General features: G+C 48.6%; 1 protein-coding gene across 1 annotated transcript in view; it reads left to right on the forward strand.

Annotated features, from left to right (window-relative positions):
* Window positions 1–10,044: 10,044 nt before the first annotated feature.
* Window positions 10,045–27,126, forward strand: part of gcat (glycine C-acetyltransferase) — a 35,684-nt gene continuing 18,602 nt past the window's right edge. Inside the window, exons 1-4 of the mRNA XM_070862311.1 lie at window positions 10,045–10,288; window positions 18,638–18,768; window positions 19,594–19,695; window positions 24,386–24,532. Of these exons, the coding sequence (XP_070718412.1) occupies window positions 10,084–10,288; window positions 18,638–18,768; window positions 19,594–19,695; window positions 24,386–24,532 (585 nt within the window). The 5' untranslated portion in view covers window positions 10,045–10,083. The remainder of the gene's footprint in view (window positions 10,289–18,637; window positions 18,769–19,593; window positions 19,696–24,385; window positions 24,533–27,126) is intronic.

Consider the following 27,126-nt stretch of genomic DNA (forward strand, 5'->3'; position numbering starts at 1 on the left):
AGTCCCCCACTCAGAGTACATTCTGTGCCCTTGCTACTCTCAGTGCTTCTTCCAAATGGTGTTCAACATGGAGGAGTACTGATTCATCAGTTGAGGGGGTATTGTAATCAGCAGGAGGTTTCCTTGCCCATGCTTGATTTGGAGCCATGAGACTTCATAGGGTCCGGAGTCAATGTTCAGGACTCCCAGGGCCACATAACACTGTGCCGCCAGCCTGGTGGGTCTGTCCTGCAGATGGGACAGGACTACCCAGGGATGGTGATGGACGAGTCTGGGATATTGGCTGAAAGGTATGATTCTGTGAGTGTGACTATGTCAGGCTGTTGCTTGTCTAGTCTGTGGGACAGCTTTCCCGATTTTGGCACAAGTCCCCAGATGTTGGTGAGGAAGACTTTGCAGCGTCAACTGGGCTGGGCATGCCGTTGTCATGTCCGTAGCCGGTGCTGAGGTGGACCATCCGGTTTTATTCTCCTTATTGTTTCTAGTAGCAGTTTGTTACAACTGAGTGTCTCGCTTGGCCATTTCAGAGTCAACCACATTGCTGTGGGTCTGGAGTCACATTATATGCCAGACCGGGTAAGGGCGGCAGATTTCCTTCCGAAAGGACATTAGTGAACCAGGTGGGTTTTTACAACAATCCACTAGTTTCATGGTTACCATTACTGATACTAGCTTTTTAGTCCAGATTTATTTATTTAACTGAATTTAAATTCCCCAGCTGCCGTGGTGGGATTTGAACTCAGGTCTATGGATTATTAGTCCAGGCCCCTGGATTACTAGTCCAGTAACATAACCACTGCGCTATCATTTCTGACATGGACCCTAGCCCCTGAATTTGGCAAGGAGCTTGCAGCAGGCTGAGGGTTGCTAACCCTCTAGGATTGGCCCGGAGTCTTCAGGAATTGAAGATTAATCTCCGGGACACCCAGGAGAAAAATCACAGGGCGCTTCATTATCTTTGAACACTTTTTGTTGATAAAAGCATTGGCGATGCAGGGATAAAAGGCCGTTGGACCGGGCAGAAGGCGGGAGGTCGGATGATGACGCCTCCAGGAATAAATCCACCCAGAGTTGGCAACCCCAGGCAGGGCCCATGGGTGTGTGGGGGCTCTGCTGTGCTACACTCCCTCAGGGGCATCAGGCCCTCCCCCCCGGAACCATGTCCAGCCCATTGCAATTTTTTGCCCCTCCCCACGTCTTTCGGATTTGTCCAGCTGTAGATCAGAAGGGTCTGGGGCGTCCAACATTTCACAGCAAGAAGCGAGTGTCTGTGCAGCTTAACTGGTAGCTGCTTCTGGCAGAATTGTATATTTGTTCAAGGCCGCCCCCTCCGCTCACACTAAGATAAAAGAACAAAGGAATTCCTATCACACCCAAAACAACAGCTTCCATTTTACACAATTCCAGTGCTCTGACACAGTCACGTTTCGATGGAAAGATACTGTACAGAAATGTTATCATTTAAATCAGCTCTGGTTACGGTCCTGAAGTGACAGCACCAATGTAATGTGTGCCCTGTGAAGATGCTCACAGGTTTGTAGAGCTGCTGCCAAGCCACGGTGTCCGTGGAGATGGAGCATGCGGTGTCCACTGGTACGCTCGTGGCCTTCTGCCAGAGGTGGGTACCGGAGGGACTGGAGTGCATCATCACCCCCGGCAACCAAATTTAAATTTGATCTAAGTTTCCTTTAAAATTTTATTTGGAAATTTGTGGGTTCTGATTCCCGTTACCAAAAGGGGGCACTTGGTTTAGAGTTATGCTCAAAAATAGTTGTAGAGCTGTTGCAGGGACTGGAGTGCACCATTACAGCAGGGTGCATCATTTTAATTTGATTAGTTAAGGTTTCCTTAAAGTTTATTTGTTAATTTGTGGGTTCTCGTGCCCTTACGCTTAGTGTTATAATTTAAAATACAGGTTGAACCTCCTTTATCCGGAACCCTCGGGGCCTGGCTTGTTCTGGGTACGGGATGTTTCCGGACGAGGGGTGGTCACATTAAATTGCATGGTAAAGGTACTGAGCAAGGGGATATCAGGGCTGGCTGGCTTGGGGCTGGGAGTGCGGCAGGGAGATCATGGGGCAGGGGTGAAGGGGAGTGGGGGGTGGATCGCGGGATCAGGCCAGCGATTGCGGGAGTCAGCAGTGAGGAAGGACTTCAATTTGTTCAAGTCGGGAGTTTTGTGCATGCGCCACCTGATGGCCGGTAATGGTTCTGGACGAGGGGTGGTTCTGAATAAGGGAGTTCCGGATAAGGGAGGTTCAAGCTGTAGTTGTAGAACTGTTGCATTGCTAGTGGCTTAGCCAATCACGTGGTGTTCACAAGACTCAATAAAACCCCAGTCATCCACAATGAGGTATGCAGTTGTGAGCCTAGAGGATGAACTGGTAATGTGTAATGCGATTGTTAAACCTTTGGTAATAAACCAACTAGTTCTTAACAGCAATGTGTTGCTATGAATTCTTAAGCAAAGAACCCATGAAGCAAATACGTTGCCACTGCATGCAATGGCTGAAAATATTGGGCTGAAATTCCTCTCTGCACCAGCTTAACCATTTCCATTGAACAATATTTCTGAGCCCATGTGATTTAACCCCATTGATGCCAAATATATTTGCATATAAGTTGCCCTATGTATAAGATGATCTTCTTCCTTTCCAGCCTAAATCCTGAAGGATATAATCCATGTCTAAGACCCTCGCCAGATATTGGTGCCACTAGGATCACCAACTCTGGTTGGATGGAATCCTGGAGGTTTCATCACATGACCTCCCACCTCAAACCGTCCCACCCCCTCACTCCTGCCATTGGTCCGTCCTCCAATTGGAAAGGCAATAGACTCTTTGTTACCCAAATGGATGAGTCTTGAGTGCGAACGAATCAGTATTAGCCGTGGCTCCGTGGGCAGCACTCTCGCTGCTGAGTGAGAAGGTAGTGGATTCAGGTCCCAGTCCAGAGACTTGAGCTCAAACATCTAGGCTGACACTGCAGTGCTGAGGGAGTGCTGCACTGTCAAAGGTGCCGCCTTTCAGATGAGACATTAAACCGAGGCCCCGTCTGCTCTCTTAGGTGGATGTAAACGATTCCATGGCACTATTTGGAAGAAGAGCGGGGGAGTTATCCCCGGTATCCCTCAATCAGCATCACTAAAAACAGATTATCTGGTCATTATCACATTGCTGTGTGTGGGAGCTTTCTGTGCGCAAATTGGCTGCCGCGTTTCCCACATTATAACAATGGCAACACTTCAAAAAGTACTTCATTGGCTGTAGAGCATTTTGGGACGTCCTGAGGTCTATAAATGCAAGTCTTTCGTTTATGTATATGTAGCATTCACTTAAGGGATGGCAATTGGTTAAAGCTGCAGATTCTCTCTCTAATTTATAACTTTATTTAATGAACATTTCTCTGTATTTGAGGCAATTGCTATTTCAGTATCCTCTTGTGTGGCTGGTCACAGAGTTGCTATTTTCACTGGAGTAGCAGTGTTACTCTTGAGTTGTTCTGGGGTGATTCCCAGAGCTGTGCACAGTCCCGTATTTGTCAGGTCTCAAATTTAAAAAATAATGTTCACCACAACAGACGGAGGAGCTGAGAAGTGCTGAAGCACATCACTAATAAAGTTTCATTGATGGATTCATTTAACTTTGTTTCATTAATATTACTAGGTTGGGTTAATGTTACAGGTGATTTTTCCAGTTTAAGAGCCGCTGTCTCGAAAGACAAACGACAACGTTTAAAAATAAACTCACAGTTCCAATTTTATTTAAAATTAACGGTTCCAATAGAATTCTCGAAATCTATTTATTTATTCCTCATTTTGCGAAGTGCGGCAACAACAAACAACAAAAATCCATTGGAACTGCGCGCGCGCAGTTACTTTCGGTTCGTTGGCAGCAGTCGTGCTCGATTCAAAATGGAGATAAAATCTGCCTCATTATAACATTTCAAAGAGCAACCCGCCCCCTGCTCGCAGATTGGTCACCCGCCCCTTGTCCCGCCTGCCTTAAAACAGGAAGTGGGCGGGTTCAGTTTGGTTTTGAGATTTTTAACATTTTAACATTCCACCCGAACCAAACCCACCCATCTTTGGGGTTAAAATTCCCCTCTGAATATCAGCATGCTATTTGGCTATGGGAGGGCACTCAGGCTATTCGACCATGGGAGGGCAATCACAGGCTATTTGGCCACTACATGCAGTCCCAATCCTGTCTCGTCATCGTATTAGTGCATCGAAACATAGAAACATAAAAATAGGTGCAGGAGTAGGCCATTCGGCCCTTTGAGCCTGCACCACCATTCAATATGATCATGGCTGATCATGCAACTTCAGTACCCCATTCCTGCTTTCTCTCCGTACCCTTTGATCCCTTTAGCATAAGGGTCACATCTAACTCCCTTTTGAATATATCTAATGAACTGGCCTCAACAACTTTCTGCGGTAGAGAATTCGACAGGTTCACAATTCTCCAACTGAAGACGTTTCTCCTCATCTCAGTCCTAAATGGCTTACCCCTTATCCTTAGACTGTGACCCCTGGTTCTGGACTTCCCCAACATCAGGAATATTCTTCCTGCATCTAACCTGTCCAATCCCGTCAGAATTTTATATGTTTCTATGAGATCCCCTCTCATTCTTCTAAACTCCAGTGAATACAGGCCCAGTCGATCCAGTCTCTCTTCATATGTCAGTCCTTCCATCCCAGGAACCAGTCTGGTGAACCTTCGCTGCACTCCCTCAATAGCAAGAACATCCTTCCTCAGATTAGGAGACCAAAACTGAACACAATATTCAAGGCTCTGTACAACTGCAGTAAGACCTCCCTGCTCCTATACTCAAATCCTCTCGCTATGAAGGCCAGCATGCCATTTGCCTTCTTCACCGCCTGCTGTACCTGCATGGCAACCTTCAATGACTGATGTACCATGACACCCAGGTCTCGTTGCACCTCCCCTTTTCTTAAGACAGATGCCATTGGACAACAATCAGCAAAAGCCCTGGCTGATTGTTTTGCCTACTCACCTGAAGAGTGCGGAGGTCAAATGAAGCTCCCTCGACTGACATCTACTACTAGTAGGCAGTCCCTCGTGACAAGGATGACTGTCTTTACGCCAAAAAAGATGGGTTCACAGCTGTTACAGTGAGTTACATCTTAAAAGGGGTGGAAGATGCCTGTGCGTGAATTTTTTTTAACGTGGGGTGGCCGTTGCACACCAGCCACCACAAGGGCTTGACAGAACTAGGTCTTGGTCCAGTGGCGAGGATTGACCAAGACGACTGGAGACTAAGCTCTGTTGAGCCTCTCCTGGGCCCCGACTCCGCTGCTGTTAAATGCTGCACTGCTCCTGGGCTACGACCCCTCTGTTGTTATAAGCTGCGACCCTCCTGGGCCACGGCCCCGCCACTGTTAAATGCTGCGTCGCTCCTGGGCCAAGACCCCGCCGATATTAAATGCTGCACTGCCCATCGTTGGGCTCAACCTCCGCCCCCCCACTGGACTCAAACGCTGCCCCTGGCTGGGCTCGACCTCCGTCCCTCATTGGGATCAAATGCTACCCCTTGCTGGGCTTGACCTCCGCTCCTGCTGGGCCCGGATCTCAGCCCCTAGCTGCACTCAACCTCCGTACCTGCTGGGCTCGGCTGGGCTGACATCACTAGGCCAATGGAGGAGCCATGTCGCAATACCGACAATGACAGGTTTGTGGCTAATCGCTCTGGTTGTATCCACTGTCAGGTTTGTTCACATGTTTGCGAAATTGGAAACGTGTGTTCCTTGTGGATCGAATTGCTTGCAGTTTGTTTCTGATCACATACTGCAGTAGACAAGTGACCTTTCCCAGAGTGAATTAGGGAGCCACCCATCAAAATAACAAAATAATGGGTTGGCCATTTAGGACTGAGATGAGGAGGAATTCCTTCACTTTGAGGGTTGTGAATCTTTGGAATTCTGTGCAGGCTGGATCGTTGCGTATATTCAATGCTTACATTGATAGAATTTTGGACTCTAGGGAAATCAAGCAATATAGGGATCGGGCGGGAGTTGATCCCAAAGATCAGCCATGATCTTATTGAATGGCGGAGCAAGCTCGAGGGACCAAATGGCCTACTCCTGCTCCTAATTCTTATGCTCTTAGTTTCTTATGTAACTCATAGATAAAATAATTTCTTAATTTCAGCCCCTACTGGCCTAGATTTGTAGTTTTATCTGAGAGTTTATACAATACTTGGGTACATGCAATATCTAATGTGTGCACACGATACATGAATATGGACAGTATCATATATGAATATAGGCTCAGAGTTTGCTGAAAAAAAACAACAGCATGTGAACGATGCACGCCATTTTAAAATCATCCAGAAACTTGCAGCGAAGAAGAGATTCCACGTGAACCGTGATTCCCCACAAGTTGCTGGATGATTTGTCCTGCTCCGCTGATAGCTTCGTGCTAAAGGCATCTCACGCTTAACCTCCCAGTGATTTTCATGAAGTCGCTGAATTTGCACATTAATTGCATAGCTCCGATTTTCATCGCTCCATTGGCGGCTGTGCCTTCAGCTGTCTAGAGCCCTAAGCTCAGGAATTTATTCGCTAAATCTCTCTGCCTCTCTCTCCTCCTTTAAGACGCTCCTTAAAACCTACCTCTGTCCTAATATCTCCTGATATAGTTGAGTGTCAAATTTTGTTTGATAATCGCTCCTGTGAAGTACCTTGGGACGTTTTGCTACATTTTGTTAAAGGAGCTATATAAATGCAAGTTGAAGTTGTAGTTGAAATAGAAATGACCTCAACAATTAAATTGTGATGTTATTTTCAGTGTTCAGGAGACGCTCTATACTCAGCGGTACTCACCAGTCATATAGGAGATATTAGGATAGGTAGGGCCGAGGTTGCTCAAGGTACGGCCGCCAATGGTGGAGTGATGAAAATCAGGAATGGGCAAGAAGCCTGAATCGGAGATTACAGAGATAGGGAGGGGCGAGGCCATGGAGGGATTTGAAAACAAGGATGGGAGTTTTAAAATCGAGGCATTGCCAGACCGGGAGCCAATAGAGGTCAGCGAGCATAAGGGTGATGGGTGAACGGGACTTGGTGTGAGTTAGGACACGAGCAGCAGAGTTTTGGATGACGTCAAATTTACGTGGGAGGCCGACCAGGAATGTGTTGGAATAGTTAAGTCTAGAGGTAACAAAGGCATGGATGAGGATTTCAGCAGCAGAAGAATTGAGGCAAGGGCGGAGTTGGGCGATGTTACGGAGGTAGAAATAGCCAGGCTTGGTGATGGGGCGGATATGTGGTCAGAAGCTCAACTCAGGGTCAAATAGGATGCCAAGTTTGTGAACAGTCTGGTTCAGCCTCAACAGTGACCAGGGAGAGGGGTGGAGTTAGTGGCTAGGGAACGCAGTTTGTGGTGGGGATTGAAGACAATGTCTTCGGTCTTCACAATATTTAATTGGAGGGAATTTCTGCTCATTCAATACTGGATGTCAGACAAGCAGTGTGACAAATCAGTTATTGGTGCCGGTAATGGAGGTGAATATGTTGGTGCTCTAGGGCACTTGCTGCAGTGACGGTTTTCAGCTACTAACTCGCACCAACTCCCGCTCACCCATCACCCCTGTGCTCGTGATCTACATTGGTTCCCAGTTAAACAATTCCTCAATTTCAAAATTCTTATCCTTGTTTTCAAATTCCTCCATGGGCTCATCCCTCCCTATCTTTGTAATCTCCTCCAGCCCCACAAGCCCCCCCCGAGATGTCTGCGCTCCTCTAATTCTGCCCTCTTGATCATCCCTGATTAGAAATATAGAAAATAGGTGCAGGAGTAGGCCATTCGGCCCTTCGAGCCTGCACCACCATTCAATATGATCATAGCTGATCATTCACCTCAGTACCCCTTTCCTGCTTTCTCTCCATACCCCTTGATCCCTTTAGCCGTAAGGGCCATATCTAACTCCCTGTTGAATATATCTAATGAACTGGCCTCAACAACTTTCTGAGGAAGAGAATTCCACAGGTTAAGAACTCTCTGAGTGAAGAAGTTTTTCCTCATCTCAATCCTAAATGGCTTACCCCTTTTCCTTAAGACTGTGACCCCTGGTTCTGGACTTCCCCAACATCAGGAACATTCTTCCTGCCTCTAACCTGTCTTATCCCGTCAGAATTTTATATGTGTCTATGAGATCCCCTCTCATTCTTCTAAACTCCAGTGAATAAAGCCCAGTCGATCCAGTCTTTCCTCAGATGTCAGTCTTGCCATCCCGGGTATCAGTCTGGTGAACCTTCGTTGCATTTCCTCAATAGCAAGAACGTCCTTCCTCAGATTAGGAGAGCAAAACTGAACACAATATTCCAGGTGAGGCCTCACCAAGGCCCTGTACAGCTGCAGTAAGACCTCCCTGCTCCTATACTCAAATCCCCTATCTATGAAGGCCAACATGACATTTGCCTTCTTCACCGCCTGCTGTACCTGCATGCCAACTTTCAATGACTGATGTACCATGACACCCAGGTCTCGTTTCACCTCCCCTTTTCCTAATCTGTCGCCATTCAGATAATATTCTATCTTCCTGTTTTTGCCACCAAAGTGGATAACCTCACATTTAGCTACATTATACTGCATCTGCCATGCATTTGTCCACCCACCTAACCTGTCCAAGTCACCCTGCAGCCTCTTAGAATCCTCCTCACAGCTCACACCGCCATCCAGCTTAGTGTCATCTGAAAACTTGGAGCTATTACACTTAATTCCTTCATCTAAATCATTGATGTATATTGTAAATAGCTGAGGTCCCAGCACTGAACCCTGCGGCACCCCACCAGTCACTGCCTGCTATTCTGAAAAGGACCCATTTATCCCGACTCTCTGCTTCCTGTCTGCCAACCAGTTCTCTATCCACGTCAATACATTACCTCCAATACAATGTGCTTTAATTTTGCACACTAATCTCTTGTGTGGGACCTTGTCAAAAGCCTTTTGAAAGTCCAAATACGCCACATCCACTGGTTCTCCCTTGTCCACTCTACATCCTCAAAAAATTCTAGGAGATTTGTCAAGCATGATTTCCCTTTCATAAATCTATGCTGACTTGGACTGATCCTATCACTGCTTTCCAAATGTGCTGCTATTTAATCTTTAATAATTGATTCCAACATTTTTCCCATTACCGATGTCAGGCTAACTGGTCTAGTTCTCCCTCCTTTTTAAAAAAGTGGTGTTACATTAGCTACCCTCCAGTCCATAGGAACTGATCCCAAGTTGATAGACTGTTGGAAAATGATCACCAATGCATCCATTATTTCTAGGGCCACTTCCTTAAATACTCTGGGATGCAGACTATCAGGCCCCAGGGATTTATCGGCCTTCAATCCCATCAATTTCCCTAACACAATTTCCTAATTAATAAGGATTTCCTTCAGTTCCTCCTTCTCGCTAGACCCTCGGTCCCCTAGTATTTCCGGAAGGTTATTTGTGTCTTCCTTCGTGAAAACAGAACCAAAGTATTTGTTTAACTGGCCCGCCATTTCTTTGTTCCCCGTTATAAAGTCACCTGAATCTGACATTTGTCTTCACTAATCTTTTTCTCTTCACATATCTATAGAAGCTTTTGCAGTCAGTTTTTATGTTCCCAGCCAGTACTCTATTTTCCCCCTCCTAATTAAACTCAACTTGTAATCGTTCAACTATCAGTGGCCGTGCCTTCAGCTGCCTGGGCCCCAAGCTCTGGGAACTCCCTCCCTGAACCTCTCCATCTCTCTCTCCTTCTTTAAGGCGCTCCTTAAAACATACCTCTTTGACCAAGCTTTTGGTCACCTGTCCTAATTTCTCCTTATGCGCCTCAATGTCAATTTTTTTTTCTCATGCTACTCTTGTGACGTTTCACTACGTTAAAGGCGCTATATAAATACATCAAAGGCAAAGGCAGCCCTGTTGCTCCAGCGTGGCGGGACTGTCCCTTTTAAAAGTCTGCCCTGAGCCCTGATTGGTGGAATGGACCCGCGCCCCCCAGTGGTTGATTGGCCGAGGAAAGGCCGCGCGCCCTGCTGGTGGCACTGGCCCCGCCCCCCCGGGTCCCTCAGTCCCCGGCATGTTGTCCCGCACTGTGTCTGTCGCCTGCCGCCGGGCCCTCGGCCTGAGCCCGAGCCCGAGTCGGGCCAGCAGCGCCCTGTCCCACCTCAACGGCCTGCTGGAGGCCGAGCTGGACAGCATCCGCGGGGCGGGCACCTGGAAAAGCGAGCGGATCATCACCTCGCGGCAGGGGGCGCGCATCAACGTTCAGGGCAGCGCCGGAGGTAGGCTCGGGGGCTGGGGAGAGGGAGGTAGGCCCAGGGGGAACAGGGGGCTGGGGAGAGGCTTGGGGGGGAAGAGAGGGGCCCTGGGCGGTGGTGGGGTGGGTCTGGGAAGGGGCGAGAGCGGAGGCCCCGGGGGGAGCTGGTGTTGCTGTGCTGCACTGTCAGATGCGCTGTCGCTGATCATCACTAAAAGGCACACAGCAACTAATTTGCACACAGCAAGCTCCCACAAATAGCAATTTATAACCTATCTGTGTTATGTTGATTGAGGGATAAATATTGTCCAGGACACCGGGGAGAGCTCCCCTGCTCTTCTTAGAAATAGTGCCGTGGGATCTTTTACCTGAGAGAGCAGACGGGGCCTCGGTTTACCATCTCATCCGAAAGATGGCACCTCCGACAGTGCACCACTCCCTCAGCTCTGCACTGGAGTGTCAGCCTAGACTTTGTGCTTAAGTCCCTGAAGTGGTACATAACAAATGTTATGTTATGTTATGATACTGGGGAGAGGCCTGGGGGGCAAGAGAGGGGCCCTGGGCGGTGGTGGGGGTGAGAGCGGAGGCCCCGGGGGGGAGCTGGTGTTGGAGTGCTGCACTGTCAGAGGTGCTGTCGCTGATCATCACTAAAAGACACACAGCAACTAATTTGCACACAGCAAGCTCCCTGTGATACATAACAAATAGCAACGTCCCATAAGCTGCAGTGAGGTGAGCCTCCAGTTAAACTGACCATTGGTCCGCCCCGACCTGTGTGAGAACAGCACCGCAGGTCAAGGCTGTAAATAGAGCTGGAGCGCCGGGCCCTGGAACTCCGTGGACGAAGGTGCAACGAATGGGTACAGGGCCCAGAAGAGCTGAGGGCCCAGGGGCAGCACGGACCAGCCCACACGGCGATATGTGTGCGCACCAGGTCCGTGCAGCAGAGCAGGTCTCCAGTCGTCCTGGTTCAACCTTTGCCACTGGATAAAGGCCTAGTTCTGTCAAGCCCGTGTGTTGGCTGATGTGCAACGGTCACCACACGTTAAAAAAAATCCACGCACAGGCATCTTCCACCCCCTCAATCGGAGTTCAGGTCTGGAACATCGGGTCCTTCATTGAAACATCTGTGAACTCTTGTGGAAGCAAGTCATTCTCGCTCAAGGGACGGCCTATGATGATGATGAAATATATTCAGTGACTTGGCCTCCACAGCCTTCTGTGGTAGAGAATTCCACAGATTCACTGCCCTCTGAATGAAAACATATCTCCTCATCTCGGACCTAAATTTCCTACCCCGTATCCTGAGACTGTGACCCCTTGTTGTCACAGGACGCGGCTAGTCCATGTCACTGGGGGCGGGGTGGGGGGTTTATTCAGAGTGTGGGGATGGTTTACTGACGCTGCTCCCAAATAATGTGATTCTCCACTACATCATTTGTGGGAGTGGGGGGGGGAAACTGGGTTCTTTATTTTACAGATGTCAGCCCACGGCTCAGTGGGCAGCACCCTCGCCTCTGAGTCAGAAGGTTGTGGGTTCAAGTCTCACTCCAGAGACTGGAGCACAAAATCTAGGCTGACACTCCATTGCAGGGCTGAGGGAGTGCTGCACTGTCAGAGCTGCCGTCTTTAGGATGGGACGTTAAACCCGTGGCCGTGTCTGCTCTCTCAGGTGGACGTAAAAGATCCCACGGCACTATTACGAAGAAGAGCAGGGGAGTTATCCCCGGTGTCCTGGCCAAACATTTATCCCTCAATCAAAATCACTTTTTTTTTTAAAAACTAGATTATCTGGTCATTGTGGGAGCTTGCTGTGCGCAAATTGGCTGCTGCATTTCCTACATTACGACAGCGACTTCACAATTATTCATTGGCTGAAAAGTGCTTTGGGGTGTCCTGCGGTTAGGGAAGGCGCTATATAAATGCAAGTTCATTCTTTCTGCACTTTACATCCACTGGAGGAGATTGACAATCTTCCTGAAGATCTTGCCCTTTTAATGGTGTCCTGATAGATAGAATGAAAAATACTAACGTTGAGAAATTCAATGGATCAGGTCCCCAGGGCATCTTTGAAAATTCAGTTTATATTAACTGTCTGTCGCCTCCTCTGGATCCTGCTGCGATGATCTCCGTGTAACCTTGATGATCAAGCGTTCTCCATCATTAGTGGCAGCCTATTACAGGCCGTGCGTGGCAGGATCAGTGCCCTGTCACCGTAGAGACCCATTTTAAAGCGTTGCTTTTTACATTGGGTGTCGTCATTTTTCAAAAGGAGAGTTCTATTCTCTGAAAACTCCAGCTTAAGTGTCCCCTCCTTTCACTTGCTCACACCAGGGCCTGCCACGTAAACATAAGCACTATTCTCGCTTAAGTTCTGTAACTAGTGTTTTTAAAACCATTTTTTTCACCCCCTCCCCTCCTGAAATCATTCTGGTTGGGTCAGGTGCCCTGGGTGAAGGTGGTCTCTCTGGTACCAACCCAAGTAGCTGTTCTTGTGCAATGCCTGGTGGCGGGCATTGGCAGGCTATCTGACTGTGATGGGCATCGTGGCCATGTCCGACCTATCTCCTTCCCCCGACTTCCACGTCCGTGCACTTTAGTAACAAAGCTCACTGGATTGTGATCAGGGATGTGAAACACTACCTCCTCCTTTACAACAGTGACTGCACTCCAAAAAGCACTTCATTGGCTGCAACTCTGACCAAGGGTCACAGACCCGAAACGTCAACTCTGTTTCTCTCTCCACAAATGCTACCTAACCCGCTGAGATTTCCAGCATTCTCTGTTTTTATTTCAGATTCCAGCATCTGCCGTATTTTGCTTTTGTATTCATGTCAGCATGTGACTAGCCTGGTTTCTCTATAGTTACCTTGATGTTGTGCAAGCAATAGGTAAACGTAGCTCAACCTAGGGGTCACACACAACTCTGGTTTGTAGCTGAGCGCACCAAATACCCAGGGCAAAAACCCCGAACCGTTCACAGGACAAACGTCAAGCAGCAGAAGCAAGAAAGTCTTGCATTTCTGCAGTGCCGTTTGCAATCTCAGGACATCCCACAGCATTTCATGGCCAATGAAGTACTTTTTGAAATGTAGTCACTGTTGTAATGTGGGAAACGTGGCAGTCAAATTCCGCACAGCAAGCTCCCACAAACAGCAACGTGATAATGACCAGATCATCTGTTTTAGTGATGTTGGTTGAGGGATAAATATTGACCAGGACGATGGAATTTATCCTCCCAAACTTGGGTTATATCTGGAGGAATTATTTGTGCTTTATAACTCCGGAGGTTACACGTGTGTTACTCGTGGTTCTGTGGATGGGGCAGTCTGAGGTAAAAGACATATTGGTTGAAGTGTGTTTTTGATGTTCCTATGTCCTATTGTTACCAATATTCAAAACAGCAGAGTAACATTGCCTGAGTCTGACTTTAAGGATCCTCCTTTTAATTGGTTTAATTTTGATCGTTTTGACCAAAATATAACAACTTGTATTTATATAGCGCCTTTAACGTAGTAAAACATCCCAAGGCGCTTCACAGGAGTGTTAAGACAAAACAAATAAATCTAACACTGAGCTACACAAGAAATTACGGCAGATGATCAAAAGCTTGGTCAAAGAGGTAGGTTTTAAGGAGCGTCTTAAAGAAGGAAAGAGAGGCAGAGAGGTTTAGGGAGAGAGTTCCAGAGCTTGGGGCCCAGGCAGCTGAAGGCACAGCCACCGATGGTGGAGCGATTATAATCAGGGATGCTCAGGAGAGCAGAATTTGAGGAGCGCAGCATCTCAGGGGGTTGTGGGGCTGGAGGAGATTCCAGAGATAGGGAGGGGGCGAAGGCCATGGAGGGATTTGAACACAAGGATGTAAATATTGAAATCGAGGCGTTGCTTAACCGGGAGCCAGTGTAGGTTAGCGAGCACAGGGGTGATGACGAGTGGGACTTAGTGCGAGTATGAGTGAAGTGAGCAGCTGAAAGAGTTAATGGATGTTAGCCGGGCGTGTTGCAGTGGCTTCACTCAGGGTTACTGAGCTACGGAGGCTGTTTACCAGAGGAAAGAGCGTCTATCATTACATGGGGCGATGTTGCTGTCTGTCTGAGACAGGCTGGGGCTGCCCTTATTCAGAATAGCGTGTTGTCTGTTCACTCTTTCACGCCCCAATCCCTCGTCCCTCCCTATAGTGCAACAGTGACTACACTTCAGAAGTACTGCATTGGCTCGGTACGTCCCGAGCACGTCGGAGGCTCTGTATTGACGCCCGTTTGTTACTGTTTCCGAACACACAGCCTGGGACGCTGCCAGTGTAGGTTGGCAATGTCACAGCTGCCGGTGCCAGCATTTCCCATTCCTCAAACACTTGGCCGACTTTGCGCTTTGGCCCTGGGAAGGTCATTAAATAAAATCAAAACTTTTGCCCTTTAATTTAACGAGCTGGCAGGAAATCTCCACCCCCGGCAAACGCTTTCAGCCTCCCAGTTGTAGGCAAGAAAGTTAATTGGTTTATTTAGACTCTCAGGCGGAGGCCTGGAGCCTGTTCTGCCATTCAATTACATCATTACTGATCTGTATCTTAACCCCATCTACCCGCCTTGGTTCTGTAACCCTTAATACCCTCGCCCAACAAAAATCTATCTATCTCAGTTTTGAAATTTTGAATTGACCCCTGGCCTCAATGGCTTTTGGGGGGGAGAGAGTTCCAGATTTCCTTTACTCTTTGTGTGAAGAAGTGCTTTCTGATATCACCCCTGAGCGGCCTGGCTCTATGTTGAAGGTTATACCCCCTTGTTCTGGACTCCCCCCTCACCAGAGGAAATAGTTTCTCTGTCTACCCTATCAATTCCTTTAATCATCTTGAACACCTCAATTAGATCACCCCTTAATCTTCTAAACTCAAGGTACTACAAGCCTAGTCTATGCAACCTGTCCTCGTAATCTAACCATTTTATCTCCGGTATGATTGGTGAATGTGTGCAGCACCTCCTCCAAGGCCAATTACAGTATATCCTTCCTGAGCTGCCGTGTCCAGCACTCTCCTTGTTACACATGAAGCTATCGGGCTGCGTTGACAGTTTAAAGGGTGAATGCATTACGCAGTGTCATCCTGCGGTCTACAGACCGAGAAGTGCCAGTGTGACTCTGATCAGCTGACCTTGCTTGGGATGGTGGTAAAGGACGCAACGGATGACTTCAGACCCCCGACCCCCGCAGGTTAGGGAGCTGGCAAGAGCAGCCATCCACGGTTCCTGCTCCTGTTCACTAACCAGTGATGTCAAATGAAAGATAGAAAATAATTGCATTTATATAGCGCCTTTCACGACCACCGGACATCTCAAAGCGCTTTACAGACAACGAAGTACTTTTGGAGTGTAGTCACTGTTGTAATGTGGGAAACGCGGAAGCCAATTTGCGCACAGCAAGCTCCCACAAACAGCAATGTGATAATGACCAGATAATCTGTTTTAGTGATGTTGATGGAGGGATAAATATTGGCCCCAGGACACTGGGGATAACTCCCCTGCTCTTCTTCTAAATAGTGTCCTGGGATCTTTTACGTCCACCTGAGAGGGCAGACGGGGCCTCGGCTTAATGTCTCATCTGAAAGACGGCACCTCCGACAGCGCAGCACTTCCTCAGTACTGCATTAGGGGTGTCAGCCTGGATTATGTGCTCAAGTCTCTGGAGTGGGGCTGTGAACCCACAACCTTCTGACTCCGAGGCGAGAGTGCTGCCCACTGAGCCACAGCTGACACTGTGAAGGCGGTAGTGGACTTGCATGTGATGCGCCTGTGGTAGAATAGCCTTGAGCCTAAACTCTTGGCTTCTTTATGAAAATGGCCACTTGGGTGAGGGATGTACTGGAGTATCCGCAATATCTTTTTGGGGGGGGCGAGTGAATAAAAGAAGGGTGCAGTTTTGTTGCCACGACCCAGTCAAGTCTTTGTTTCTGAAGTCCATAGGGGGAATTTTCGGATGGGGGAAGCGCGTGGGATTAGGTGCGAGTGGGGGCTTAAATGGCCAGTGTGTCGGGAAGGCGGCTTCGACCCGCCGACTTCTAGTTTTAACTGAGGGGCGACAAGGGGTGGGCAGCCAAGCTGCTCCCAGGAGGCTGGAGGCTCGGCTTTAACCGGCTGTGCAGGTTTGCAGGGCCTCGGAGAACCCAGCACATGCAGCGAGGCAAGGACAGCCCCAGGGAGAATTTAATTTACCCTTGTTGCTGTAAAGATTGTCACGAAGCGCTGTCATCAACAGTCCAAAGATGCTTGCTGTGCAGAGATACTACAATGTAACAACTTGCATTTATATAGCGCCTTTAACATAGTAAAATGTCCCAAGGTGCCTCAGGGGGCAAAATTGACACCCAGCCACATGAGATATTTAGACAGATGACCCCAAGCTTGGTCAAAGATGTAGGTTTTAAAAGAGAGAGAGGCGGAGAGGTTTCGGGAGGGAGTTCCAGAGCTTAGGGCCCAGGCAGCCGAAGGCACGGCCGCCGATGGTGGAGCGCAGGAATTGAGGGGTGCGCAAGAGGCCAGAATTGGAGGAGCGCAGAGATCTCTGGGTGTTGTGGAGCTGGAGGCGATTACAGAGATGGGGAGGGGCAAGGCCACAGAGGGATTTGAAAACAAGGATGAGAATTTTGAAATTGAAGCGTTGCTTAACCGGGAGCCAATGTAGGTCAGCGAGCACAGGGGGTGATGGGTGAGCGGGACTCGGTGCGAGTTAGGACACGGCGATTTGGCTGAGATTTACGGAGGGTGCAAGGTGGGAGACCAGCCAGGAGAGCGTTGGAATAGTCAAGTCTGAAGGTAACAAAAGCACGGATGAGGGTTTCAGCAGCAGATGGGCTGAGGCAGGGGCGATGTTACTGAGGTGGAAAAATACCAAAGGTGTGATTTATATTGTGTGTATTACTGTATGTTGAGTTACGGTATATAATTATCTGCCAAACCGTGCTGCACTCTACAGTCTAAGGAGGTCTCAGGTTGGTTCTGATAGAACTCCATTGAGGTCCAGCAGATGGGCAGGAATTGTACTGACCCCAGAGTCTAACTCACTCTGCAGCCGATCAGACAGACAGGCAGGAATTGTACTGGCCCCAGAGTCTAACTCACTCTGCAGCCGATCAGACAGACAGGCAGGAATTGTACTGGCCCCAGAGTCTAGCTCACATTGCAGCCGATCAGACAGATGGGCAGGAATTGTACTGGCCCCAGAGTCTAACTCACTCTGCAGCCGATCAGACAGATGGGCAGGAATTGTGCTGGCCCCAGAGTCTCGCTCACTCTGCAGCCGATCAGACAGACAGGCAGGAATTGTACTGGCCCCAGAGTCTAACTCACTCTGCAGCTGATCAGACAGACAGGCAGGAATTGTACTGGCCCCAGAGTCTAACTCACTCTGCAGCTGATCAGACAGATGGGCAGGAATTGTACTGGCCCCAGAGTCTAACTCACACTGCAGCTGATCAGACAGACAGGCAGGAATTGTACTGGCCCCAGAGTCTAACTCACTCTGCAGCTGATCAGACAGATGGGCAGGAATTGTACTGGCCCCAGAGTCTAACTCACACTGCAGCTGATCAGACAGATGGGCAGGAATTGTACTGGCCCCAGAGTCTAACTCACTCTGCAGCTGATCAGACAGACAGGCAGGAATTGTACTGGCCCCAGAGTCTCGCTCACTCTGCAGCCGATCAGACAGACAGGCAGGAATTGTACTGGCCCCAGAGTCTGTCTAACTCTGCAGCCGATCAGACAGATGGGCAGGAATTGTACTGACCCCAGAGTCTCGCTCACTCTGCAGCCGATCAGACACAGACACAGGGCTGCCACGTGTGCTGATTGCGATTCCTCCGTTGCCAGTTGGACTGGCAGCGTGCACATACACCAATCCAGCAGCAAGGTTACAACAGCCAATTTCCATACCGTAATCCCCATAATAGAAGGGCCCTGCTCGGCCTCAGAAAAACCGATGAAGGGGAGGAGCTCCATCGCGGCTGTGTTCAGAGATTAATCTGGGAGACGGAGCTGGAACCAGCCTGGCTGACCATGCCCGGCGCCTGCACTCGGTTCAATAACCGGAATATCCGGTATGGCGGGGGCCTGGGGCTACCCGAGGGCGAGTTCAGCGAGTGGTGCGGTCGTGTTGTCGGCAAAGCTCCAGGGTTTGCACTGAGCTGTTTGGCGAGGTCGGGGAGGGTGAGCTCTGTTTGCCGAGTGTGAGGATGCTCACGGTTCGAATGATTCCATCGTCATCGCTGGGAGTTAATCCCCGGGGCATGATCTGCCGGCCAACACTCTCTCCCACTTTGCCATCTACCCATTAACCAGTGACTTCTCTCTCTCTCTCTCTCTCTCTCTCTCTCTCTCCCCTGTAGCCATTCTGAACTTCTGTGCCAACAACTACCTTGGCCTCTCGAGTCACCCTGCGGTGATACAGTCGGGAATCGAAGCCCTGGATCGTTACGGAGCGGGGTTGAGCTCTGTGCGTTTCATTTGCGGAACTCAGGTCAGTCCACTGGCATTATTTAGGACAAGTCAAAGGTCGTTCGGCCCAACTGCTCCGTCGCTATTTCATAATCAACCCAACCCAGGGCCTTCTCTCCACCTCCCCGAACACTGAACTGAAAGACAGGAACCGGGGCTCGACCACTGAACCAGCTGCTGGCATCGAGTGTAGAAATGCCCAGATCTGCAGTGCTTCTCTTCCCATACGTCTCATCAGCCCTCCCCGCATCGACACACACCCCCATTCCCATCTTCCCCATCTACACACACCCCCATTCCCACCTTCCCCATCTACACACACCCCCATTCTCACCCTCCCCATCCACACACACCCCCATTCTTCATTCTCACCCTCCCCATTCTCACTCCACCCCCCCATTTCAAAACTTACACCACATTCTTCCCCCCCCCCCCCCCCAATTTCAATAATTGTACCCTATTCTCCCCCTTCTCTTCCTCCCAGCTGCACATGACTCCCATTCTCACCATCCCCGGCTTCTACAAATACCCCATTCTCGCCCCCCCCCCCCCCCCCCGCATTTACGATACGTGTACGCCAGTCTCCCCTCCCCTTCCTCCCACCTGCACACGTTCCCCCATTCTCCCCCTCCAGCAGGGAGGGGCTAACCAGTGTGTCTTTGAGAGCCCACACTGCAGTAATCCTGCCTGGGGTGGGGGAAAGGAAAGAGATTGCTGCTAACCGGTTGGGGAAATATTTTGTGGTTTCACAGCAGGAGTACCCTGGAAGAGTGACACTGCTGAGCACAGTTCAGTGTTGCTGAGAGAAGTGGAGCCTGATCAAACCTCTCTCTGTTTGTATCCCTAGAACCTGCACAAGGACCTAGAGGACAAGATTGCCAAGTTCCACCAGAGGGAGGATGCCATTCTCTATGCCAGCTGTTTCGATGCCAATGCTGGAATTTTTGAGGTGATGCTTTTACCCCTATAGCTGACAATATAAAATATAGGGGGTCACAGGGGGACTTTCTGTTTCAACAGGGACTTTTGGCTCCATGTGCACATCATGAACCCAGAGCTGTGATGGATGAAAGAAAGATCTGCATTTGTATTGCAAACTCAGGACGTCCCAAAGTGCTTTGGCATCCCAGCAAGTAGCCATCAAAAGATAGGAAAATGCAAAGACTTCTAAAGCCCCTTTCACGACCTCAGGATGTCTTGAAGCACTTTACAGCTAATGAAGTACTTTTGGAGTGTAGTCATTGTTGTAATGTAAGAAACACGGCAGCCAGTTTGCGCACCGCAAGCTCCCACAAACAGCAATGTGCTAATGGCCAGATGATCTGTTTTAGTGATGATGATTGAGGGATAAGTATTGGCCAGGACACCGGGGATAACTCCCCTGTTCTTCTTCAAAAAAGTGCCGTGGGATCTTTTAATGTCTGCCTGAGAGGGCAGATGGGGCCTCGGTTTAACGTCTCCTCTGAAATATGGCAACTCCAACAGTGCAGCACTCCCTCAGCACTGCACTGGAGTGTCAGCTTAGATTATAAGGGATTAGATTAAAAGGGTATAAAGACAACCCCAGCAACTATAGGCCGGTTAGTTTAACCTCGATAGTAGGGAAGCTTTTAGCAACAATAATAAGGGACAAAAGAAACATTTCATTTGGACAAGTGTGGATTAATTAAGGAACGCCATCACAGGTTTGTTAAAGGCAAATTGTGCTTAACCAACTTGATCGAGTTTATTGATGATGTAATAGAGGGTTGATGAGGGCAATGCGATTGATGTGGTGTACATGGATTTCCAAAAGGCGTTCGACAAAGTGCCACATAATAGGCTTGCCGGCAAAGTTGAAGCCCGTGGAATAAAAGGGACAGTGGCAGCAAGGATACGAAATTGGCTAAGTGACAGAAAACAGAGTAGTGGTGAACGATTGTTCGGACTGGAGGAAGATATACAGTGGTGTTCTCCAGGGGTCGGTTCTAGGACCACTGCTTTTCTTGATATATATTAATGACTTGGATGTGGGTGTACAGGGCACAATTTCAAAATTTGCAGATGAGACAAAACTTGGAAGTGTAGTAAGCAGTGAGGAGGAGAGCGATAGACTACAAGAGGACATAGACAGGCTGGTGGAATGGGCGGACACGTGGCAGATGAAGCTTATCGCAGAAAAGTGTGAAGTGATACATTTTGGTGGAAAGAATGAGGAGAGGACATATAAACTAGTACAATCCTAAAGGGGGGATCATGAACAGAGAGACCTAGGGGTGTATGTGCACAAATTGCTGAAGGTGGCAGGGCAGGTTGAGAAAGCGGTTAAAAAAGCTTACGAGATCCTAGGCTTCATGACTAGAGGTATAGAGTACAAAAGTGTGACAATTATGATGAACCGAACACTGGTTTAGCCTCAACTGTAGTATTGTGTCCAATTCTGGGCACCGCACTTGAGGCCTTAGAGAGGGTGTAGAAAAGATTTACAAGAATGGTTCCAGGGATGAGGGACTTCAGTTACGTGGATAGACTGGAGAAGCTGCCGTTGTTCTCCTGAGAGCAGCGAAGGTTGAGAGGAGATTTGATAGAGGTGTTCAAAATTATGAGGGGTCTGGACAGGGTGGATAGAGAGAAACTGTTCCCATTGGCGGAAGGGTCGGGAACCAGAGGACACAGATTTAAGGTGATTGGCAAAAGAACCAAAGGCGACATAAGGAAAAACTTTTTTATGCAGCGAGTGGTTAGGATCTGGAATGCACTGCCGGAAAGGGTGGTGGAGGCAGACTCGATCACGACTGAGTTGGACAAGTACCTGAAATTTAAAAATTTATAGGGCTACGGGGATAGGGCAGGGGAGTGGGACTGGCTGAAGTGCTCTTGCAGAGAGCCGGCACGGGCTCGATGGGCCGAATGGCGGCCTCCTGTGCTGTGACCATTCTACTATGATCATTGTGCTCAACTCTGGAGTGGGGCTTGAACCACAACCTTCTGACTCCGAGATGAGAGTGGTCCCCACTGAGCCACGGGCCTGGTCGGAGTGAGATTTGTGATCACAAAGTGAGACAGATTATTGATCCACTTTAACACGTGGAGCTGGGTTTAGTTTTAATCATGGGATTTGCCTGGTCACATTTTTTAACCAGAATGAGGGAGATTTGATGGGTCTACATGAGCCCCAAGCACATTGGCAGACAGACAAGATGTGTGTGTGTATCCAGCAGAACACAGTTGATCGATTTTCCCTCTGTAAACCCTTTGACATCTCCTTTAAAACGGCAATGTGGTTGTTCCATCATTTCCTCCCGATTGGACCATATCAAGCTGATGAGTTTTTTAGATTGGTGGATACTTAGGGAATCGAGAGATATAGTGGAGTTGAGGTAAAAGATCAGCCATGATATTACTGGAGCCAAAAATCACAAGTGTTTTTAATGAAATGCTGTATCTGTTCAGTGTTTCTTTTCATTCCTGATTTTACAGGATTCTTCAAGGGGCTGTGTAACCATCCAAATAATACCAGCACACACTGCTGGTTATGTCTCTCTCTCCACCGTTAGTGTGTTGTACTTTAAAACAACTGGCCAGGGGCAGACTTGTTTGTGGAGCATTTTATCCGCCTCATTTTAAATGTAACCACCTCATTTTAAGTGTGACCACCTCATTGAACACCAGAGATGTTCAAAATGATGAGGGGTTTTGATCGAGTAGCTTAGGAGAAGCTGTTTCCACCAGGTGGAGGGCTGGTAACCAGAGGACACAGATTTAAGATAATTGGCAAAGAATCCAGGGGGGAGAGAGGAGAATTTTGTTTTACTCAGCTACTTATTAACCGATAAGGGAATAAAGGGTTATGGGGAGCGGGCGGGGAAGTGGAGCTGAGACCATGATCGGATCAGCCATGATCTTATTGAATGGCGGAGCAGGCTCGAGGGGCCGTATGGCCTACTCCTGCTCCTATTTCTTATGTTATTATGATGATCTGGAAGCAGATTCAACAATAACTTTCAAAAGGGAATTGGATAAATACTTAAAAAGGGCAGATTTACAGGGCTGTGGGGAGAATGTGTCCCAGTGTTGTTCAGGGCTCCTGTTGCTCTTCCTAAACCAACCTTCAACCGAGCTGCTGCTTTAGAAACATAGAAAATAGGTGCAGGAGTAGGCCATTCGGCCCTTCGAGCCTGCACCACCATTCAATACGATCATGGCTGATCATTCCCTCAGTACCCCTTTCCTGCTTTCTCTCCATACCCCTTGATCCCTTTAGCCATAAGGGCCATATCTAACTCCCTCTTGAATATATCCAATGAACTGGCATCAACAACTCTCTGCGGTAGGGAATTCCACAGGTTAACAACTCTCTGAGTGAAGAAGTTTCTCCTCATCTCAGTCCTAAATGGCATACCCCTTATCCTTAGACTGTGACCCCTGGTTCTGGTCTTCCCCAACATCGGGAACATTCTTCCTGCATCTAACCTGTCCAGTCCCGTCAGAATTTTATATGTTTCTATGAGATCCCCTCTCATCCTTCTAAACGCCAGTGAATACAGGCCCAGTTGATCCAGTCTCTCCTCATATGTCAGTCCTGTCATCCCGGGAATCAGTCTGGTGAACCTCCGCTGCACTCCCTCAATAGCAAGAATGTCCTTCCTCAGATTAGGAGACCAAAACTGAACACAATATTCCAGGTGCGGCCTCACTAAGGCCATGTACAACTGCAGTAAGACCTCCCTGCTCCTATACTCAAATGGATTTAACCCGTGAAATCCCGCCACATTGCCACAGACTGATTGTTGTACATGTTGAAACACGTCTGAAAGGTAGTAAGCCGATTTCCAATCTTGCGTGGTTTTTCCCGGTAATGTTCTCCTGTGGGTGCAGCCGCGTAATCTCTTCGCATTGATCCTACATGAACTCTCAGCCGCGGACACGGACAGGAGTATCCCCTGTGGCCAAGGGCACTGCCCACCGACTCTCCCAGCAACTACACCCTGTGAGGGGAGGGGGCTGCTCTTTGGCACCTCCCTCCCACCACCCCCCCCGTGGTGCTCTGGAGGTGTTAGGTCAGATTCTCTCTGGCGCAGTGTGCCAGGCCTATATTCTCTCGAGTTTAGAAGAATGAGAGGTGATCTCATTGAAACATACAACATTTTTGCAGGGCTTGACAGGGTAGATGCAGGGAGGATGTTTCCCCCAGGCTGGGGAGTCTAGAACCAGGGGGTACAGTCTCAGGATAAGGGGTCAGCCATCTCGGACTGAGATGAGGCGAAACTTCTTCACTCAGAGGGTGGTGAATCTTTGGAATTCTCTGCCCCAGAGGGCTGTGGAGGCTCAGTCTTTGAGTATATTCAAGACCGAGATCGATAGACTTTTGGATATTAAGGGAGACAAGAGATATGGGGACAGTGCAGGCAAGTGAAGTTGAGGTGGAAGATCAGCCATGATCTTATTGAATAGCGGAGCAGGTTCGAGGGGCCGAATGGCCTGCTCCTCCTCCTATTTCTTATGTTCTTGTGTGTCAAGGCTGCGTGAAACCTCCTGCGCGCCTGAACGCAACATCGGTGCTGAGGGAGCACTCGCACAGCAATCTGTTCCTCCAGAACGATCAGACTCCTCGATTCCAGCCAGCGACCGTCTAGAATCCCATCTGTTGTCTTTTCCAGGTCCTGTTAACCCCCGAAGATGCCATTCTCTCCGATGAACTCAACCATGCGTCGATCATCGACGGAGTCAGGCTGTGCAAGGCCAACAAGTACCGCTATAAACACCTGGACCTCGGTGACCTGGAGGAGAAACTGAAGGAAGCGCAGGTATATTTAAGTGTCTTCGTTTAGATGCCTTCGCATTGGCTAGCGATCATTAGTGTTACTAAAATACCCGCACGCCACCCCCCCAACACGGGTCAGGTGGTGGCTGGCTCCCCATATCCTGTCTGCCTTTCCCCTAGAGCTTCGCTTGTATTTTCCCTTCTTATCCTGTCACAACTATGGAATCCCTTTCCTTCCTCGGTCTTACCCTTCTTCCTATAACTGGACATCTCTGTAACCGTTGGTTTTCTGATTTAGCTCATCGCCTCTCCCTTATTGGCCTCCTCAACATGGGCATAGGAGCTTCACCTGCTTTTCATTGCAGGGGTACTTTTTGGCCATGTAGTTTTTTTTATAAAGCTGACTCAACAATATATGACAATGACATTCTAAACTAAATGTTCCAATTTTAAAGGGGGCGTCGGAACAGAGAGACCTGGAGGTTCTCACACACAAATCTTTGAAGGTAGCACGACCAGTTGATATGGTTGTGTTTTTTAAAAAAGCATATGGGATTCTTGCGTTATATAATAGAGGCATAGAGTTCAAAAGCAAGGAAGTTATAGTAACCCTTTATAAATCACTGGTACGGCACCAGCTGGAGTCTTGTGTCCAATTCTGGGCACCGCACTTTAGGAGGGAAGTCAAGGCGTTAGAGAGGGTGCTGAGGAGGTTTACCAGAATGGTGCCAGGGATGAGGGACTTCAGTGATGTGGAGAGACTGGAGAAGCTGGGGTTGTTCTCCTTAGAGCAGAGAAGGTTAAGGGGAGACATTCAAAACCATGAGGGGTTTTGATAGTGTAAATGGGGAGAAACTGTTCAATGGATACAGCCTTGAGATAATTGGGGAAATGAGGTTGGATGAGACTTATTTTTTTTACGGAGAGAGTTGTTGCTGGAATGCGCTGCCTGAAAGGGCGGTGAAAGCAGATTCAGTCGTAACTTTCATAAAGGAATTGGATATATACATAAAAAGGCAACATTTGTAGGGCTATGAGGAAAGAGCAGGGGGAGTGGGACTAATTGGATCGCTCTTTCAAAGAGCCGGCACAGATACAATGGGCCGAATGGCCTCCCTCTGTGTTGTATGATTATTATTCTTCTTAGGCGGTCCCTTGAACGAGGATGACTTGCTTCCACACCAAAAAGTGATGAGTTCACAGGTGTTTCAATGAAAGACCTAATATTCCAGATCCCGAACTACATCGTGAAGGGTGGAAGATGCCTGTGCGTGGATTTTTTTAACGTATGGTGACCGTTGCACACCAGCCACCACACGGGCTTGACAGAGCTAGGTCTTGGTCCAGTGGCAAGGATTAACCAGGACGACTGGAGACCTGCTCTGCTGCACGGACCTAGTGCGCACATATCGCAGTGTGGGCTGGCCCGTGCTGTCCCTGATCCCTCGCCTCTTCTGGGCCCCGAACTCTCGCCTCTCCTGGGCCCCAATCACGTCGCTCTACAATCTCTCGCCGCTCCTTCGCCCCTCTATATGATAATAATGGTTCATGTTTCTCTGATTTAATTATTGTTTTGCACTAATTTCTTCATAACTTCAACGCAATGGCATTAAAGGAGGAGGGTGTGTTCCAGGCTGGCTGGCCCAGCCCTCCCATCGGCCTTCAAGAACAGCAGAGTTGTCGCTGTTTCATTCTCTCCTGCGTGATCTGATCTTTGCTCACAGCTCCAAACCTGTTCTGTCTTCACTCCCCCTTCGCCCTCCTCTCTGTGCGGAGTTCTGGTCACCTTATTATAAAAAAGGTACTGGCGAAGGTGAAAAAAAGATTTGCAAGAATGATACCAGCACCAGAGAGGTTATAACTATCAGGAAAGACTGAACAGCATGGTGCTCTTCTCTTTAGAAAAGCGAAGGCAGAGAGGAGACCTGATAGAGAGGTCTTCAAAATTATGTGGAGAAGGTATTTTCACTTGTGGGCGAGTCCAACACTAGGGGCCATAAATATAAGATAGTCACAAATAAATCTAATAGGGAATTCAGGAGAAATTTCTTTACCCAGAGAGTGGTTAGAATGTAAAGAAAGAAAGACTTGCATTTATATAGTGCCTTTCACTAGCTCGGGATGTCTCAAAGCACTTTACAGCCAATTAAGTACTTTTGAAGTTAGTCACTGTTGCAAAGTAGGAACTCGCTACCTCAAGGAGTAGTTGAGGTGAATAACATAGATGGATTTCAGGAGAAGTTAGATAAACACACCATCATCATAGGCAGTCCTTCAAAATCGAGGAAGACTTGCTTCCACTCTAAAAGTGAGTTCTCAGGTGACTGAACAGTCCAATACGGGAATTACAGTCTCTGTCACAGGTGGGACACACAGGTGTTGAGGGAAAGGGTGGGTGGGACTGGTTTGCCGCACGCTCCTTCCGCTGCCTGCGCTTGTTTTCTGCATGCTCTCGGCGACGAGACTCGGGGTGCTCAGCGCCCTCCCAGATGCACTTCCTCCACTTAAGGCGGTCTTGGGCCAGGGACTCCCAGGTGTCGGTGGGGATGTTGCATTTTATCAGGGAGGCTTTGAGGATGTCCTCGAAACGTTTCCTCTGCCCACCTTGGGCTCGCTTGCTGTGTAGGAGTTCTGAGT

Source organism: Pristiophorus japonicus, chromosome 19 (assembly GCF_044704955.1).
Source record: "Pristiophorus japonicus isolate sPriJap1 chromosome 19, sPriJap1.hap1, whole genome shotgun sequence".
NCBI classification, from domain to species: domain Eukaryota; kingdom Metazoa; phylum Chordata; class Chondrichthyes; family Pristiophoridae; genus Pristiophorus; species Pristiophorus japonicus.